The 17,381-nt window shown below is 37.5% G+C and overlaps 1 protein-coding gene across 2 annotated transcripts in view; it reads right to left on the minus strand.

The window, feature by feature from the left end:
* The window catches only part of ME1 (malic enzyme 1), a 274,752-nt gene that overhangs the window by 158,239 nt on the left and 99,132 nt on the right, over nucleotides 1–17,381 (minus strand). For both annotated transcript variants that reach the window (XM_002746772.6, XM_078369643.1), the window contains 2 exons: nucleotides 12,869–12,944; nucleotides 4,866–5,027 (listed from right to left, as the gene is read on the minus strand). In XM_002746772.6, coding sequence (XP_002746818.2) covers nucleotides 4,866–5,027; nucleotides 12,869–12,944 — 238 coding nt within the window. The remainder of the gene's footprint in view (nucleotides 1–4,865; nucleotides 5,028–12,868; nucleotides 12,945–17,381) is intronic.

Genomic DNA, 17,381 nt, shown 5'->3' on the forward strand with positions numbered 1-17,381 from the left:
GGTCTCATAAAATGATTTAGGAAGGATTCCCTCTTTTTGGATTATTTGGAATAGTTTCAGAAGGAATGGTAACAGTTCCTCTTTGTGTGTTTGGTAGAATTCAGCTGTGAACCCATCTGGACTTGGGCTTTTTTTGTGTGGTAGGCTCTTAATTGCTCCCTCAACTTCAGATCTTGTTATTGGTCTATTCATGGTTTTGACTTCTTCCTGGTTTAGGCTTGGGAGGACGCAAGTGTCCAGGAATTCATCCATTTCTTCCAGGTTTACAAGTTACGTGCATAGAGTTGTTTGTGATGTTCTCTGATGATGGTTTGAATTTCTGTGGGATCTGTGGTGATCTCCCCTTTATCACTTTTTATTGCATCTATTTGGTTATTCTCTCTTTTCCTTTTTATTAATCTGGCTAGTGGTCTGTCTATTTTGTTGATCTTTTCAAAAAACCAGCTCCTAGATTTATTGATTTTTTTGAAGGGCTTTCTGTGTCTCTATCTCCTTCAGTTCTGCTCTGATCTTAGTTATTTCTTGTCTTCTGCTAGTTGATCTTGCTCCCCTAGTTCTTTCAATTTTGATGATATGGTTTCAATTTTGATGATATGGTTTCAATTTTGGATCTCTCCTTGCTTCTCATGTGGGCACTTATTGCTATATATTTTCCGCTAGAGACTGCTTTAAATGTGTCCCAGAGATTCTGGTATGTGTGTCTTAGTTCTTGTTGATTTTGAAGAACTTCTTTATTTCTTCCTTCATTTCATTGTTTATCCAGTCAACATTCAAGAGATAGTTGTTCAGTTTCCATGAAGCTGTGCAGCTCTGAGTTAGTTTCTGAATTCTGAATTCTAACTTGATTACACTGTGGTATGAGAATTTCAGTTCTTTTGCATTTTCTGAGGAGTGCTTTACTTCCAATTATGTGGTCGATTTTCGAGTAGGTGTGATGTGGTGCTGAGAAGAATGTATATTCTGTGGATTTGGGGTGGAGAGTTCTGTAAATGTCTATCAGGTTTGCTTGTTCCAGGTCTGAGTTCAAGTCCTGGATATCCCTATTAATTTTCTGTCTGGTTGATCTGTCTAATATTGACAGTGGACTGTTAAAGTCTCCCACTCTTACTGTGTGGGAGTCTAAATCTCTTTATAAGTCATGAAGAACTTGCCTTATGTATCTGGGTGCTCCTGTATTGGGTGCATATATATTTAGGATCATTAGCTCTTCTTGTTTTATCAATCCTTTTACCATTACGTAATGTCCTTCTTTGTCTCTTTTGATCTGTGTTGCTTTAAAGTCTATTTTATCAGAGATGAGAATTGCAACTCCTGCTTTTGTTTGCTGTCCATTTGCTTGGTAAATCTTCCTCCATCCCTTTATTTTGAGCCTTTGTGTATCCTTGCATGTGAGATGGGTTTCCTGGATACAGCACACTGATGGGTTTTGGCTTTTTATCCAAGTTGCCAGTCTGTGTCTTTTGATTGGTGCATTTAGTCCATTTACATGTAGGGTTAATATTGTTTTGTATGAATTTGATACTGCCATTTTAATGCTAGCTGGCTGTTTTGCCCATTAGTTGATGCAGATTCTTCATTTTGTTGATGCTCTTTACCACTTGGTATGTTTTCGGAATGGCTGGTACTGGTTGTTCCTTTGAACGTGTAGTGCCTCTTTCAGGAGCTCTTGTAAAGCAGACCTGGTGGTGACAAAATCTCTGAGTATTTGCTTGTTCACAAAGAATTTTATTTTTTCTTCACTTATGAAGCTTATTTTGGCTAGATATGAAATTCTGGGTTGAAAGTACTTTTCTTTAAGGATGTTGAATATCAGCCGCCACTCTCTTCTGGCTGGAGAGTTTCTGCAGAGAGATCTGCTCTGAGTCTGATGGGCTTCCCTCTGTGGGTGACCCAACCTTTCTCTCTAGCTGCCCTTAGTATTTTCTCCTTCATTTCCACTCTAGTGAATCTGATGATTATGTGCTTTGTTGTTGCTCTTCTTGAGGAATATCTTTGTGGTGTTCTCTGTATTTCCTGGACTTGAATATCGGCCTGCCTTGCTAGGTTGGGGAAGTTTTCCTGGATAATAACCTGAAGAGTATTTTCCAGCTTGGATTCATTCTCTTCGTCACATTCAGGTACACCTATCAAATGTAGATTAGGTCTCTTCACATAGTCCCACATTTCTTGGAGACTTTGTTCATTCCTTTTTGCATTTTTTTTCTCTAATCTTGCCTTCTTGTTTTATTTCATGAAGTTGATCTTCGACCTCTGATATCCTTTCTTCTGCTTGGTCAATTCAGCTGTTGAAACTTGTGCATGCTTCGTGAAGTTCTTGTGCTGTGTTTTTCAGCTCCATCAATTCATTCATATTCCTCTCTAAGTTGTCCATTCTTGTTATCATTTCCTCAAATCTTTTTTCAATGTTCTTAGTTTCTTTGCATTGAGTTAGAAACTGTTCTTTTAGCTCATAGATGTTTCTCATTACCCACCTTCTGAAATCTAATTCTGTCATTTCATCACAATCATTCTCCATCCAGCTTTGTTCCCTTGCTGGTTAGGAATTGTGATCCCTTGTAGGAGGTGAGGTGTTCTGGTTTCGGGTGTTTTCCTCCTTTTTGCGCTGATTTCTTCCCATCTTTTTGGATTCATCTGCCTGTCATCTGTGTAGTTGCTGATTTTCAGATTGGGTCTCTTAGTGGACGTTCAGATTGTTGATGATGAAGTTATTTCTGTTTCTTAGTTTTTCTTCTAACAGTCTGGTCCCTCTGCTATAGGGCTGCTGAGGTCCACTCCAGGCCCTGCTTGCCTGGGGATCACCTGCAGCAGCTGCAGAACAGTAATGGTTGCTACGAGTTTCTTCTTCTGCTATCTTTGTTCCAGAATGATGCCCACCAAATGTCAGTCTGATCAGTCCTTTGTGAGGTGACTCTTTGGATATATGGGGGCCAGGGAGCTGCTTGAGGAGACAGTCTGTTCTTTATAGAAGCTCAAGTGCTGAGCTGTGAGCTCCATTGTTCATTCAGAGCTGCCAGGCAGGTATGTTTAAGTCTGCTGCAGCAGAACTCATAAACCCCCCCCCTTTTTTCCCCCAGGTGCTCTGTCCTGGGGCATTAGGGCTTTATTTATGAGTATCCATTGTGTGCTGCTTTTTTCTTTTCAGGGCTGCCCTGCCCAGCAAGGAGGCAGCCTAGTCACTCTCTGCCTGCAGAGGCTTTCCTGAGCTGCTGTGGGCTCTGCCCTGCTGCCATGTGAACGTCCCTGCAGTCCTGTTTATATGGGTGTGGCTAGAACTGCCTCAGCAATGGTGGCCTGCCTCTTTAATGGTGAACTCTCTCTGTTATGGCGGGTTGCCTCGGTAACAGCGAATTGCCTTGGCAATGGCAGGCTGACTCAGCAAGGGCAGACTACCTCCGTAGGGGTGGATTGCCTCGATAATGGTGGATGCACCTCCCCAGCAGAGCTGGGCCTTCCCGAGTTCAGCTGTGCTTGCCATGAAACTCTCAAACCTGTGCGTTTCCAATTGCTGGGTTTTCTTTTTTTTTGTGGTGGTGGGACCCGCCAAGCCTGATCACCTGGCTCCCTGCCTCAGAGGCTTTTTTTTTTTGAGACAGAGTTTCACTGTTGTTACCCAGACTGGAGTGCAACGGCATGATCTCGGCTCACTGCAACCTCTGCCTTCTGGGTTCAAGCAATTTTCCTGCCTCAGACTCCCAAGTAGCTGGGACTACAGGTGCACACCACCATGCCCAGCTAATTTTTGTATTTTTAGTGGAGACGGGGTTTCACCTTGTTGACCAGGATGGTCTCAATCTCCTTACCTCGTGATCCACCCACCTCGGCCTCCCAAAGTGCTGTTATTATAGGCATGAGCTACTGAGTGTTCCAGTCGCCTGCTGAAAGGGTGCTGGGATCTGTGTGATTTCCCATGCGGTGACCCACTGCGCTGGCTGAAACAATGGCGTTGCCCATGAATCTGGCCTGGCTCCGTGTTTAGTCAGATGAATGGGCAAATTTGCCTTCTCGGAGCTCCAATTGCCAGCTTAAAGGATCAACCAGACCAGTGTATTTTGTACAGAGAACCACCATGCTGGGGCACCGGCAAAACAGCTGTGCTGGCCGAAACAGCCACGCTGGCCGAAACAGCCACGCTGGTGACCCGTGGGGCTCCTCCGCCTGGGAATCTCCTAGTCTGTGGGCAATAAAGATCCATCTGGAAATGCGGCACCCACTCACCCTCTGCGCTTTCACTGGGAGCTGCAATCCTGAGCTACTCCTAAAGGGCCATCTTGGATCTTCTCTCCTTAACTGAGTATTATTATCTTTCGTTTCTGTTTCAGAAAATTCTACCTTTAGCTTCTAGTATCCATCTAACTAATCCTAAATGTTAGCAGTAAAGGATGAGCAAAAGTAAGTAATACTTAACATCTAACTTTAGGATTCTAAATAATGAGTCAGGAATGAGAAAAGCTAAACTCCAAATGATCTACCTCAGGTTCAACACAGTTTTAAAACAAGAATATTTCAGACTGATTAAACTTAATAAATCCCATAGGATTAATTCCTATATAATACAAAAATAACAATTTGAAAAACTATTAAGTCTTAAAGTAAAACATACACTCTATGGAATAATGGTGTAAATGCATACCAAAGCATCACAAGGCACTAGGGAAGCAGATAAAAGATTGATCATGTTATAAAGATGGGAAAAAGAGAACAGAAGAAGTAATTTTCTTATAATAGCAAAGGGCAGATTTGGAGAGAGAGAGAGAACCAGACAAAAAAGAATGAATTTTATGAAGTTCCCAGAATAAGTTCAAAATGCAAGAATTGGTGCCATTTTTTAAAGATACACAGCTTCCTTACAGACTTAAATTATTTACCTCATTTTCAGTTCCCACATCCAGAATGACAGGTAGACATTCTTGAGGATTCATCCCTCCACAAGCTGTATATAGAGCCAATTTACCCACAGGGATGCCCATTCCATTACAGCCAAGATCTCCCAAGCCAAGAATACGCTCTCCATCGGTCACCACAATGGCCTAGAAAAAAAATTACCTATTAACAAGTTTCTGCAAATACTGAGACACAATTTCTGACAGATTTCTGAAGTTGATACTAGTGAAATATTAAGCTGTTAAAAAACATAAATTGAATATATATGGAAAAGATTTTATAATTGTAATTGTGGCAGAATAGGGTGAAGAAATGAACTTAATTAATAAATATATTTAATTAGGTTATGGAAAAAAGAAGGGCAAGTGTGCACATAAAGATTCAAACAAACCAAATATGTTTACAATCAAGAGGAGCAAGTGGGTAAAGTATAGGGAAATAAGAGCTCAGACTGGGAACCAAAAGAAACATAGGGAGGCTTTGAACTTAGTCACATCCACTTTGAGCACAAGAGTGTCCTTAGTAAAGTAATGCATAATTACTAAAGGAGATTGAGAAGGTTATACCTCTGCCCCAAATGCTCTGATCTTTGGTTTATCCATCCTGGCACCATCCTCCTATTTTTACAACAATCTGACCCATTCTCCTTAACTCCTATAACCACTTGATAGCCATGAAACATGTCCAGTACAGTCTGCTACTTCTCTTACCTGTAAATCTTCCACTAGACTTAATGAATTTTATGTTCTTTCTTTTTTATATATGTTTTTTAATTTATTATTTTTTTTCTCCAAGACCAAGTCTTGACCTTTTGCCCAGGCTGGAGTGCTGTGGCATGATCTCGGTTCACTGCAACCTCTGCCTCCCAGGTTCAAGCAGTTCTCCTGCCTCAGCCTCCTCAGTAGCTGGGATTATAGGTGCATACCTCCAGATCTGGCTAATTTTGTATTTTTAGTAGAGATGGGGTTTCAGCATGTTGGCCAGGCTGGTCTCTAACTCCTGACCTTGTGATCTGCCTGTCTTGGCCTCCCAAACTGCTGGGATTACAGGCATGAGCCACTGTGTCCAGCCTGTTTAGTTTATTTCTAATTACCATGAATATTTATGAGGCATATACTTCAATCATGTGGAGATTTTACTTCTATGTAATTGGATATTATTGAACATCTTTGTGTTTCATGGCAATTATATAAATTTAAACAAAACCAATCTTATGAAACAATTTATTAGATACTCTACAAACTGCTACACTCATCATATTCAGAGAAATGTGGAAAAATGTCAGTTATTTGGCCTTGGGTGAATTTAAGCTTCTGTTTCCTATTGGTAAGTTGGGAGCAATAAATGCACTTTTAAGAGTAGCTGTATAAAATTGAGAACCAGCTCTTTTTGCTTACCACTGTCCAACAGCACCTAGTACACTATTTGGGAAACAGTTAATAATCAATAAATGTGAGTAAACTGAATAAAACCATGATTACATAAAATGAAATCATGACATTAAAATAATTTACCACAGTACCTGGTACATTACAAAAATTCTTAAAAATTTACAACTATTATTACTATTATTTCCTCAGAACTAATTATAAAGTCATAACATTTTAGAAGCCAAGAGAAATCTAAAGTACATTCCATCCATTCCTCTTATTTTATAAATTAGGAAACCAAGAAAATCAGAGAACTGAAGTAATTTGCCTAAGGTGATTTACTTGGTTAATATCAAAGAAGCAGAAACCCAGGTATGTTAATTCCTAGTACAGTGCTCTTTTCACCAAATCATATTGCAGAATATATTTTAAAATATACTTTTAAGATATTTCCTTTAATTTCCTGTTCACCTATATTATGCAGCTCTTGAAAAATTATCTTAAAGGTAAATACATTTGAGAGTTAGGTGAAAATCATTTTTGCATATTCTACACATTTGTCTTTGGAAAATGTTCCATGTCAAACAGCAATGGGTCAGTATGTGATACTCCTTTGGAGGAAGTAATCTGATACCACTGGCTTAACTTAGCTCTGATTTAAGGTAAAATAAATACTGGAAAGAACTATTACTTTGGTTTTTAAACTAAATTAAGGCCAAATTTTCAAAGTCCTAATATTTCTAATGTGTATTTAACATTTTTATTTATTGCATTACCACAAATAGAGATACTTTTACATATCATTGATGTTATATACTTTTATGAACATGTTCTTTGTATAGGTAAAGTCCAATTGGCCTGCCTGTATTTAAAAATATTTTTATGATGTGTTTTATAAGGAGAGTAATATTGTCATTTAGCTTAGTTATGACTTAAACAGTAATTTATAAAATGCTGAACCCAGGAGGCAGAGGCTGCGGTGAGCCGAGATTGTACCACTGCACTCCAGCCTGAGCAACAAGAGTGAAACTCCATCTCAAAAAAAAAAAAAAAAAAGCACATCATTTCTTGTTTCTTCATAATTTTTATTCCCTAAGTTATTCTTTCAGAGTTATTATTTATATTATTTAGTTATATACATATACATGAACATTTATATATGTAGTAGTTTGAGATATTTTTAAAATGTTTTCTGTCATTTGATATTTATGATTTATTACAAATGTATATTTATGGCATTAATTCATAAATACTTCCACATAAAAAATATATATTAACAGTAAATTCTCTCAAAGAAAAACATTTTGTCACTTACATACTTTATCACAATTAATATTCCCTTGCTTTTTTCCTTTTTAACTTACTTTATCTCCTGCTTCGGAAAAATGAAGCAGTTGGATGTTTTCCATACAATAATCAAGTCACAATAGCAGGATTAATATCAGTAAGACAACTACAATTCTATCAATGATGTCTGTTTTTCAGAATTAAATCTTCGCCCCACTATACAAATTATTATCTAGGCATTACCTGAATAGAAACTCCTGTATGAAATATGCAGATTTCTCCTGAACACATAAAAATACTCTCTAAGTGTCCAGTCTTCACCCCTTCTTTTTCCTTCTGAAGGCCCATCCTCTTGTAGCCTACCTAAATGTAGAACCTTTGCAACTTCTCCTGCTTTTCTGAAACTATTCTAAAATCTGTTTCCAGGTGAAGCTTCTTCAAATATTACTTACATAAAGTATTATCAAATATGACATTCTATTTTCTCAAATCTAAATCTCTTTCTGAATTTTAAAACCTTTTATAATCATTTGATCACCACTTAAGCAATCCTAATTCCACTATATTCCAATATTAACACTCAGCTTTATTCAGGCTAGTGAATTTCCTTATTGTCAAAAAACACTCCATTCTCTTACTGAACTTGATACCTACATTTATCTCTTCTCTTCCTAGAATAGTATGTTCTTCCCTTTCTAATTATCAAAGGTTGGATTAAGTTCCAACTTTGCTAGAAATGTTTTCTTAACTGTTCAGACAATACACTCCTCAGAATGAATAAATAAGGCACTTATAATACACAGTTTGATTACATTATGTCTAATAATTGACTTTGTTTCATGTGTACTTTCTTTTTTTTATTTTTTATTGCATTTTAGGTATTGGGGTACATGTGCAGAATGTGCAAAATAGTTGCATAGGTACACACATGGCAGTGTGTTTTGCTGCCTTCCTGCCCCTCACCCACATTTGGCATTTCTCCCCAGGCTATCCCTCCCCAGCTCCCCCCCCCCGGCACTGGCCCTCCCCATTCCCGCCAATAGACCCCAATGTGTAGTACTCCCTTCCCTGTGTCCATGTGTTCTCATTTTTCCTCACCCGCCTATGAGTGAGAGTATGTGGTATTTCATTTTCTGTTCTTGTGTCATTTTGCTGAGAATGATGTTCTCCAGTTTCATCCATGTCCTTACAAAGGACACGAACTCATCGTTTTTGATTGCTGCATAGTATTCATGGTGTATATGTACCACATGTTCTGTCTAGTCTATCATCGATGGGCATTTGGGTTGGTTCCAGGTCTTTGCTATTGTAAACAGTGCTGCAATGAACATTCATGTGCATGTGTCCTTATAGTAGAACGATTTATAGTCCTTTGGATATATTCCCAGTAATGGGATTGCTGGGTCAAATGGCATTTCTATTTCTAAGACCTTGAGGAATCGCCACACTGTCTTCCACAATGGTTGAACTAATTTACACTCCCACCAACAGTGTAAAAGTGTTCCTATTTCTCCACATCCTCTCCAGCATCTGTTGTCTCCAGATTTTTTAATGATCACCATTCTAACTGGCGTGAGATGGTATCTCAGTGTGGTTTTGATTTGCATCTCTCTAATGACCAGTGATGATGAGCATTTTTTCATGTTTGTTGGCCTCATGTATGTCTTCTTTTGTAAAGTGTCTGTTCATATCCTTTGCTCATTTGTGAATGGGCTTGTTTGTTTTTTCCTGTAAATCTGTTTGAGTTCTTTGTAAATTCTGCATATCAGCCCTTTGTCAGATGGGTAAACTGCAAAAATTTTTTCCCATTCTGTTGGTTGCCGATACACTCTAGTGATTGGTTCTTTTGCCATGCAGAAGCTGTGGAGTTTGATTAGGTCCCATTTGTCTATTTTGGCTTTTGTTGCCAATGCTTTTGGTGTTTTGTTCATGAAGTCCTTGCCTACTCCTATATCCTGAATGCTTTTGCCTAGATTTTCTTCTAGGGTTTTTATGGTGCCAGGTCTTATGTTTAAAAGTCTTTAATCCATCTGGAGTTAATTTTAGTGTAAGGGGTCAGGAAGGGGTCCAGTTTCTGCTTTCTGCACATGGCTAGGCAGTTTTCCCAACACCATTTATTAAACAGGGAATCCTTTCCCCATTGCTTGTTTTTGTCAGGTTTATCAAAGATTGTGTGGTTGTAGATATGTTGTGTTGCCTCCGATCATGTGTACTTTCAATTATATAGTAGAGACCATATGTGATATTCTTATTTATCTTCAGTATTCTTTTACAATCAATGGCTGTCATGTATAAGTACCTACTATGTGTTAGGCACTATGCTAAGATTTTTAAATAAAAGAGGGCATAGCTAGGGATAAGAACATCAGCAAGGACCCAATATAAAGGGTCCAAAGGATAAAAGTAGGCTATGAATAAAGTTAAAGATGCAGAGATCAACTAGTTGGAAGAACAAGAAACATAGTGTGATAGCTTACTCCCTAGCTGTTATGATTACAGGGATATTGACGAGAACTTTCTACTGCAGAACTACTTCCTCTATTGACTTGTCAATTCTTTTCTCTTTTTCTCTGACACAGGGTTTTGCCCTGTTACCCAGGCTAGAGTATAACGGTGTAATCATAGCTCATTGCAGAATAGAACTCCTGGGCTCAAGTGATCCTCTCACCTTAGCCCCCGGCAAGTAGCTGGAACTACAGGCATGAACCAGCATTCCAGCTAATTTTTTTTTTTTTTTTTTTTTTTTAGAAATCAGGTTTTTTTATTTAATACATTCTAATCAAATAGTAACAGCAGTAAATAAACACTTTGAAAAACAGGCAGGTATCCCCCTGTATCTGGAAGAAAATTAAGTCAAAATATTCTACACAGTAGAAGGGAGACAACTGTTTATGTCCATGGTTAGACAATTCAATGACAACCTGGAAATTTCTAAAGCCATTTCCAAAAAATCAATGGCAACAGGTTGGGACACAGCTATTTCAAAGGGTGAAGTGCCTATACCTACATTGGTTTTTATTAACAGGGATTGAGTTGCACCTGTATAGCATGACATTCTTGTCTTTAGCCTTAAAGGAAAAGAGAAAGTCTTTTCCATTTGCACCAGTTTGAAATATTTCAAATAAGGCTCCCTTAAAATGGATTACTACAGTACTCATTCACAGGAGAGTTCATACATGTAGTAAAAAGACAAATACAGGACTTCATGGTCACTTTTTTTGGTTGATTTGGTTAATTGCATAAAGTGGGATAAATACACATATAATCTGTTTAACAAAACTAGGTACATCAGAATGCAAAATATAAAATGCCCAAAAGAGACTCTGATCAGCAGGCACATCAAATTGCAGTGAAGCCTGTATCAGCTTGGTTCCTCCCACTTCTTCAGTATTCCTCTGAGTAGCTCTTTCTCTCCTACTGGAGCCTAGACCTTTGACCTAACAGAAAGGAACCTAAGAAGGCAAGGCATTCTGATAAAACGCGCCTGGGGCCTTTACATGGGACATTTTATTTTTAATCTAAAAAGATCTACTGGTCTTGGTCAGCCTTAGGAAGGGAAGCACCACTCAGGTAATGTATTTGGAGGAACTTTAAACACCTAGCTACCTCTTACATGCATTTAAATTAGATTAGCTTCAGCCGTTCTTAGAAAGCATTCCATATAGTTATCCAGAGCACTCAAGTTTTGGTTCTCTTTTACATAGCTGCATTCGGAGATAACTCTGTGTGAGACATGTTTAAAAAAAGAGAAACACTTATACCTGGAATTTATATTCTTCCAAGTAATCTTTTAGTCTTGTTGGTAAAGGCAATCCCCAGATGGCACCAGTACATTTGTTAATGGTGAGCCTACAGAGATGCTGCAGAGATGGTGCTGACGTGTAGAGAGGTTTGGTCAGATAAAGGTGAACAGTGCCCCAGCTAATTTTTAAATATTTTCTAGAAATGGGGTCTTACTATGTTGCCCAAGCTGGTCTCAAACTCCTGAGCTCAATCAATCCTCCCATCCACCTCGGCCTCCCAAAGTGTTGGGATCACAGGCATCAGCCACCATTTTTGGTCAACCTGTTTATTCTTAAAATCTCCTTTAGATTCCTGATTAAAAGTAAACATCTTTAGGTGATCAGATACTTCTGCTTTATAGAATTAAGATGTTTCTTAGGGTAGTTTCAAAGACCGGAATCTGTGTATAACATGGTCTAGTTGATAGCAGAAAAGCTGAGGAAGCAATTTAGGTGGAAATAGCAAAAATAAATAAATTAATAAATATAACAAAAAAAATTGAGGACACTGGAAATAATAAAAACCATTTTAATTTATAAGTTTTCCTAGCATGAGCCTTAGCCAAATTAATTAATTATAGCCACAAATAGAAAAGATCACCCAGGCATTGTAGCTGACACCTATAGTTTCAACACTTTGGGAAGCTCAGGAAGGAGGACTGCTTGAGGTCAGGAGTTAAAGACCAGCCTGAGCAACACAGCGGGACTTTGTCTCTAAAAAAATTAAAATAATTTTAAAAAGATCATTAACGGACTTACACTTCAGAAGTTACAGCTGAAGTTCCTTTGTACCACCGAAAGGCATTGATTTATTCCATCCTAGTCCTAAAAGATTCCACAAAGTTGCTAGGTATTCAACAGAAAATAAAAAGGGAACCAAAGGGAGAACAAATACTTCTCACCTCCCTTAGACAAGCAAGATGGCATAGTCCTGTGTCTAAGAACAGGGACTCAGGGGCCAGCTCTGGGGCCTGCATTCAGTTCCTACCACTATCTTATACTACTTTGTAACACATCTGTGCCTTCCTTTCCTCAATGAATTATTATTATTATTATGAGTTAATCCATATAAAATGTCTCATTCAGAATGCTACCAAATGTCAGGTATTATTACTACTTTTATTGTCATTACTTACAGAGGGAAATCAAATGAGCTACTTAAAGTCATAATGATAAAAGAAATAAATTAACGGATTTTTTTTTTTTTGCCTACTTGGATTCCTCTTAGTGGGATAATTAAACACAGCAGATAGAATTTAAGGGTTTGCTTAAAGAAATTCAGATGCTACCGCATATTCAACATTTATTATCACTTAGAATGGAGGTACGAAGAAATTAGACAGAAATAATGAGAACACTTAGTATTTAAATGGCATCAGAATAAAATTAACCCACTATGTAAAAGTCAAAAGGATATCAATTAGGTGATATTCACTAGAAAAGCTAATAAATGCTACCTATTATCATGAGAATTGTCAGTATGTTTTAAATTGTTTTATGGGACAGAAAAGAAAAAAATTTCCATAGTGGAAAATTGTGATAACTTACCTTGATGACATCTTCTGGCCATGCATTGAGAACTGAAGCAATATGCCCACGATCATGGATACTAATAAAGAGACCTCTGGCAGAAAACAACAACAAAAGGAATAGTTTACATTACAGGACTATCAAACTATCATGAATATCTTTTACATTTTCTCAATAATTTAATATATCTCAATTTTTATCAAACTAGTGAACATTAAACAAATTTGTTTAATATTTTGTTTCCTTTGTTGAAACAAAACAAATTTGAAATAAAAAAACAAATAAGGGCCAGGAATCTTTTAAGTATGGGAGAAATTACTTGAACAAATAAGGGCCAGGAATCTTATAAGTATGGGAGAAATTACTTGAAATAATATATTCACATCTACAAAAAAGGTAGGTTTGTTCTCTTAAATATTTTAAAATATTTTTAAATTAAGAAACATTTACTATTTTTACGTACAGAAAACTTAAACAGCATTATCAGTTCCACTCACAAATTCATTCAGAATCTGTTATGAAATAATATATACAAAAGCACGTTGAAAAGCAACATGAAGCAGCTCTAAACAGGCATTTTCAGCATATATTCCACTTAATTCAACTTCAATATGAAGATAAGAACATGTGTTAAAGATGGCTGAAGTGACTGAGCAGTTCCTTCATGTGGAGCTTACTTGATTGTTTGATTTGCGATCTTAGTTGCAAACTGCCATTTGCAACTCCGTTATTTACACTCCCAATTCTTTAACACTGCTGGCCCCTCCCATTTCCTACAAAAGCTTAACAAGTAACTTCACGAATTAAAATAATAGAATTTTAAATATGTAAATAACTTATCCTCACTTAAAAATTTTGCTCTAGTATTGTTAAATATAACTTATATACAGAGAACCACATACAGCTTAATGAATTGTTGTAAGACAATCACCTTTTACATAAAAATATTCATTTAAACAGAATCTTTCCAGCTATTCAGAACCCATCCACAGGTTTTCTGCCAAAGACTCTTCCCTTCTAGGTGTAACCACTATCCTCACTTTTATGGTATCACTTCCTTTATAGTTAATTTTTTGTTTTATCCCCCAAATCATAAACCTTCCATAGGCACTATTGTTTAATTTCTCTAGTAGAGTTTCCCATAATATGGATTAAGTTAATTACATCCCTATGGTATAGGTTAACATAATCTTTCCTCTGTACTCTTGGACAATTGGTAATTGAATCTAGAAACAATCAGATTCATGTTCAATTTTTTGGACAAGAACTTTTATTTGTTGATGTTATCAGAAGGCACACTATATTTGGAATTCCTTTTTGTAATGTCAGTAGCTTCTTTTGCTAAATGTCTAAATTCATGAATTCATCTAGCATTACAAAATGGAGACATTCCAAATTTATCATTCATTATTTATTTACTGGAACACTCCTTTAAAGAGAAATTTCACCACATCTACTATTTGGGTATCCAAGGATACGGCTGACATAGAAAAAGGAAAAATGCTTGATTCTCTTTGCTTATCAGTTTTTAAATTAAAAAGCTAGTTAACTAGAATTCTTCCAGGGTTTCCAGTTAGTTGTTGTTGCTGTTGTTGTGTGTATGCGTGTGTGGTTTTGTTGTTGGTTTTATTTTGGATCAATTTGAACTCATGGATTTAAACATATTTGATGTGTTTCAGTCCATTTTAGTTACTTTCCTTATTGATATTCATATTATCTCACCTTGAGCAAGTGAAAGACTCTTCATGTTTTCCTCTGAGTCCTTTTGACATGACTATAGTAGTTTTTGGTAGCTTCCTTGCTCTGTTATCATTAAATGTTCCAGGTTTGCTTTGAAATGTTCTGCCCCAGGCCTAAAATTAGCCATTTTTCGAATCTGTTTCTTTGAGCAGAAAGTAGTTTTTCAAGAATACAATCTAGGTAATAGAGATGCCTACTGCTACTGATTGGCAAAAGTATTGTTTTAGAAAAATCACAAAACAATGTTGATAAGATTTACTTCCTATATATGGCTGCAAATCTCCAACTGGTACTCTTCTCTGTGAAGTTTACCAGTATGATGTCTTAGCAGATTTAACTTATTATTCTCAGAGAAGACAATTTTACGCCTTCTTTCTCCCACTCTCACACACCCATCCCCCGTCATGCTTTGTTGATAGTTTAATCTTGAATTACAAATGGAAGTAGATGCAAAAGGGTAAAAACTACTTCGTCATTCTAATATAAATTCTACTAACCCAGCTGCATCTTTTTCTTTTTTTCACAACTTCTGCCTTCCCTCCTTGTTAAAATAGAAACAATTTTCCTACCATAATTCAGGCCATCCTCTTGTGCTCAGGGTCCTATCCCATCTTACCTTTTCAAAGGCTTCACTCCTACAATTATTCCATCTCTATGCTGCATCACTGCTTTTCCTACTGGATCAATTTTTGGCACAAAAACCTGTGCTATAATATCCATCTTTTCAAAAGATTGGATTTTATCCCCTACTCTCCTCTGATTCATAGCAAATCCTTCAAGAGATTTGCATTTTCTTATTGTCTTTGTTTTTTTTTTCCCCCCACCTATTCTCTCTTTCATCTGTTGATAAGGCTTTTTTTCCCTCACCTCTCCACAGACAGCTCTTACTAAGTCACTGATTTTCATCTCAATACAGGCAAAGGTCAGCTCTCAATTCTCATTTTATTTGACATCTTGACTGTGTTTGACATTGTTGACTTTCTCTTTTGTGAAAGACTTTGTTTTCTAGCTGCTGAGATACCACATTTGCCTGAGTTTCCTTCTCATCACTACCTGCTTCTTCTCAGGTTTCTTTGCTGCCTCCGCCTCCTCTCCTAGTCTTTTTAATGTTGAACTGTTCGGGGGCGCTATACTCCTCTCTTATTCAGCTACACTCACTGATGTAACTTAAGCACTCTCATGGTTGGTTGGTTGTTTTTGAGACATTGTCTTGCTCTGTCACCCAGGTTGGAGTGCAGTGGCAGAGTGTTGGCTCACTGCAGCCTCTGCCTCCTGGGTTCAAACGATTCTCCTGTCTCAGCCTCTTGGGTTTAAACGATTCTCCTGCCTCAGCCTCTCAAGTAGTTTGGATTACAGGTGCCTGCCACTATGCTCAGCCAATTTTTTTTATTTTTAGTAGACATGAGCTGGGGTTTCACCATGTTGTCCAGGCTGGTCTTGAACTCCTGACCTCCAGTAATCTGCCCGTCTCAGCCTCCCAAAGTGTTGGGATTACAGGTGTGAACTACTGTACTTGAACTCTCATGGTTTTAATATCATATGCATAATAGTGACTCTCAAACTTCTATCATTGCCCTAGACCCCTTCTTGAGCTCCAAACTATACATCTAACTACCTATTTAATTCTTTCTCATTAGTCAATCTTCGGCTAAAATCTTGGCTCCTCAGACAAGCCTTCTCTGATAACACTAGTCAATGCACTTCCACCCCAACATTTTTATCACCTTCATAATACTTTTTTTTTTTTTTTTGAGACAGAGTTTCGCTCTTGTTTCCCAGACTGGAGTGCAATGGCACGATCTCGGCTCACCGCAACCTCCGCCTCCTGGGTTCAGGCAATTCTCCTGCCTCAGCCTCCCGAGTAGCTGGGATTACAGGTACGCGCCACCATGCCCAGCTAATTTTTTGTATCTTTAGTAGAGACGGGGTTTCACCATGTTGACCAGGATGGTCTTGATCTCCTGACCTCGCGATCCACCCGCCTCGGCCTCCCAAAGTGCTGGGATTACAGGCTTGAGCCACCGCGCCTGGCCCATAATACTTATAAATATCTGGAATTATTTATTTATGTATTCGCATGTGAACTATCTGTGTCTTCTCTGGTACCATCACCTACACAAAGCATTAAGGTCCTTAAGTACAAAGACTCTCTATTTTGCTTACATTTCTAACCCTGATGCCTCTAAGTATGCTAGCAAGTAGTATGTATCCAACAATATGTGCTGACTACAGTGCTGAAAAAATAAGACTTTTATAATTATAAAGCACAGAAAACATGAAATAAATCCAGACTTATACTGACTCATTAAGTAACCAAAAATTATGTCAGTGCTATAGGAAGACTACTGATGAGTGTCTGACTCAACAAGAATATTAATTTAATAAGCTGACACTTCATTATATCCTTTCATGGTTTTCCTGCTATTTTATATGAATGTATTTTGTTTCTCAAAATTGACTGTAAGTTCTTTATAAAGTACATATTTCTTTTGGGTCCCTGTCATAGCCAATGTGAGCCTATAAAATCAGCAGGATCTCAATAATTACAAAATTGAAATAAAATATTTTGGACTTTTTAAAGAAAGAGGTTTTGTTGAATTACTAAGATGTTCTCGGCAATAAACTATTTTAATGTGTATATACTTAGGGGGTACAAGTGCAAATTTGTTACATGCATAGCTTGCATAGTGGTCAAGTCGGGGGTATTGGGTATCCAACAATATTTCTCAGGAACTTATTGGTTAGCCAAGGTTTTCCAAGTAACACTGGTTTCAGGAAATTTCATTTTTTT

This window comes from Callithrix jacchus, chromosome 4 (genome assembly GCF_049354715.1).
Source record: "Callithrix jacchus isolate 240 chromosome 4, calJac240_pri, whole genome shotgun sequence".
Taxonomy (NCBI): Eukaryota; Metazoa; Chordata; class Mammalia; order Primates; family Cebidae; genus Callithrix; species Callithrix jacchus.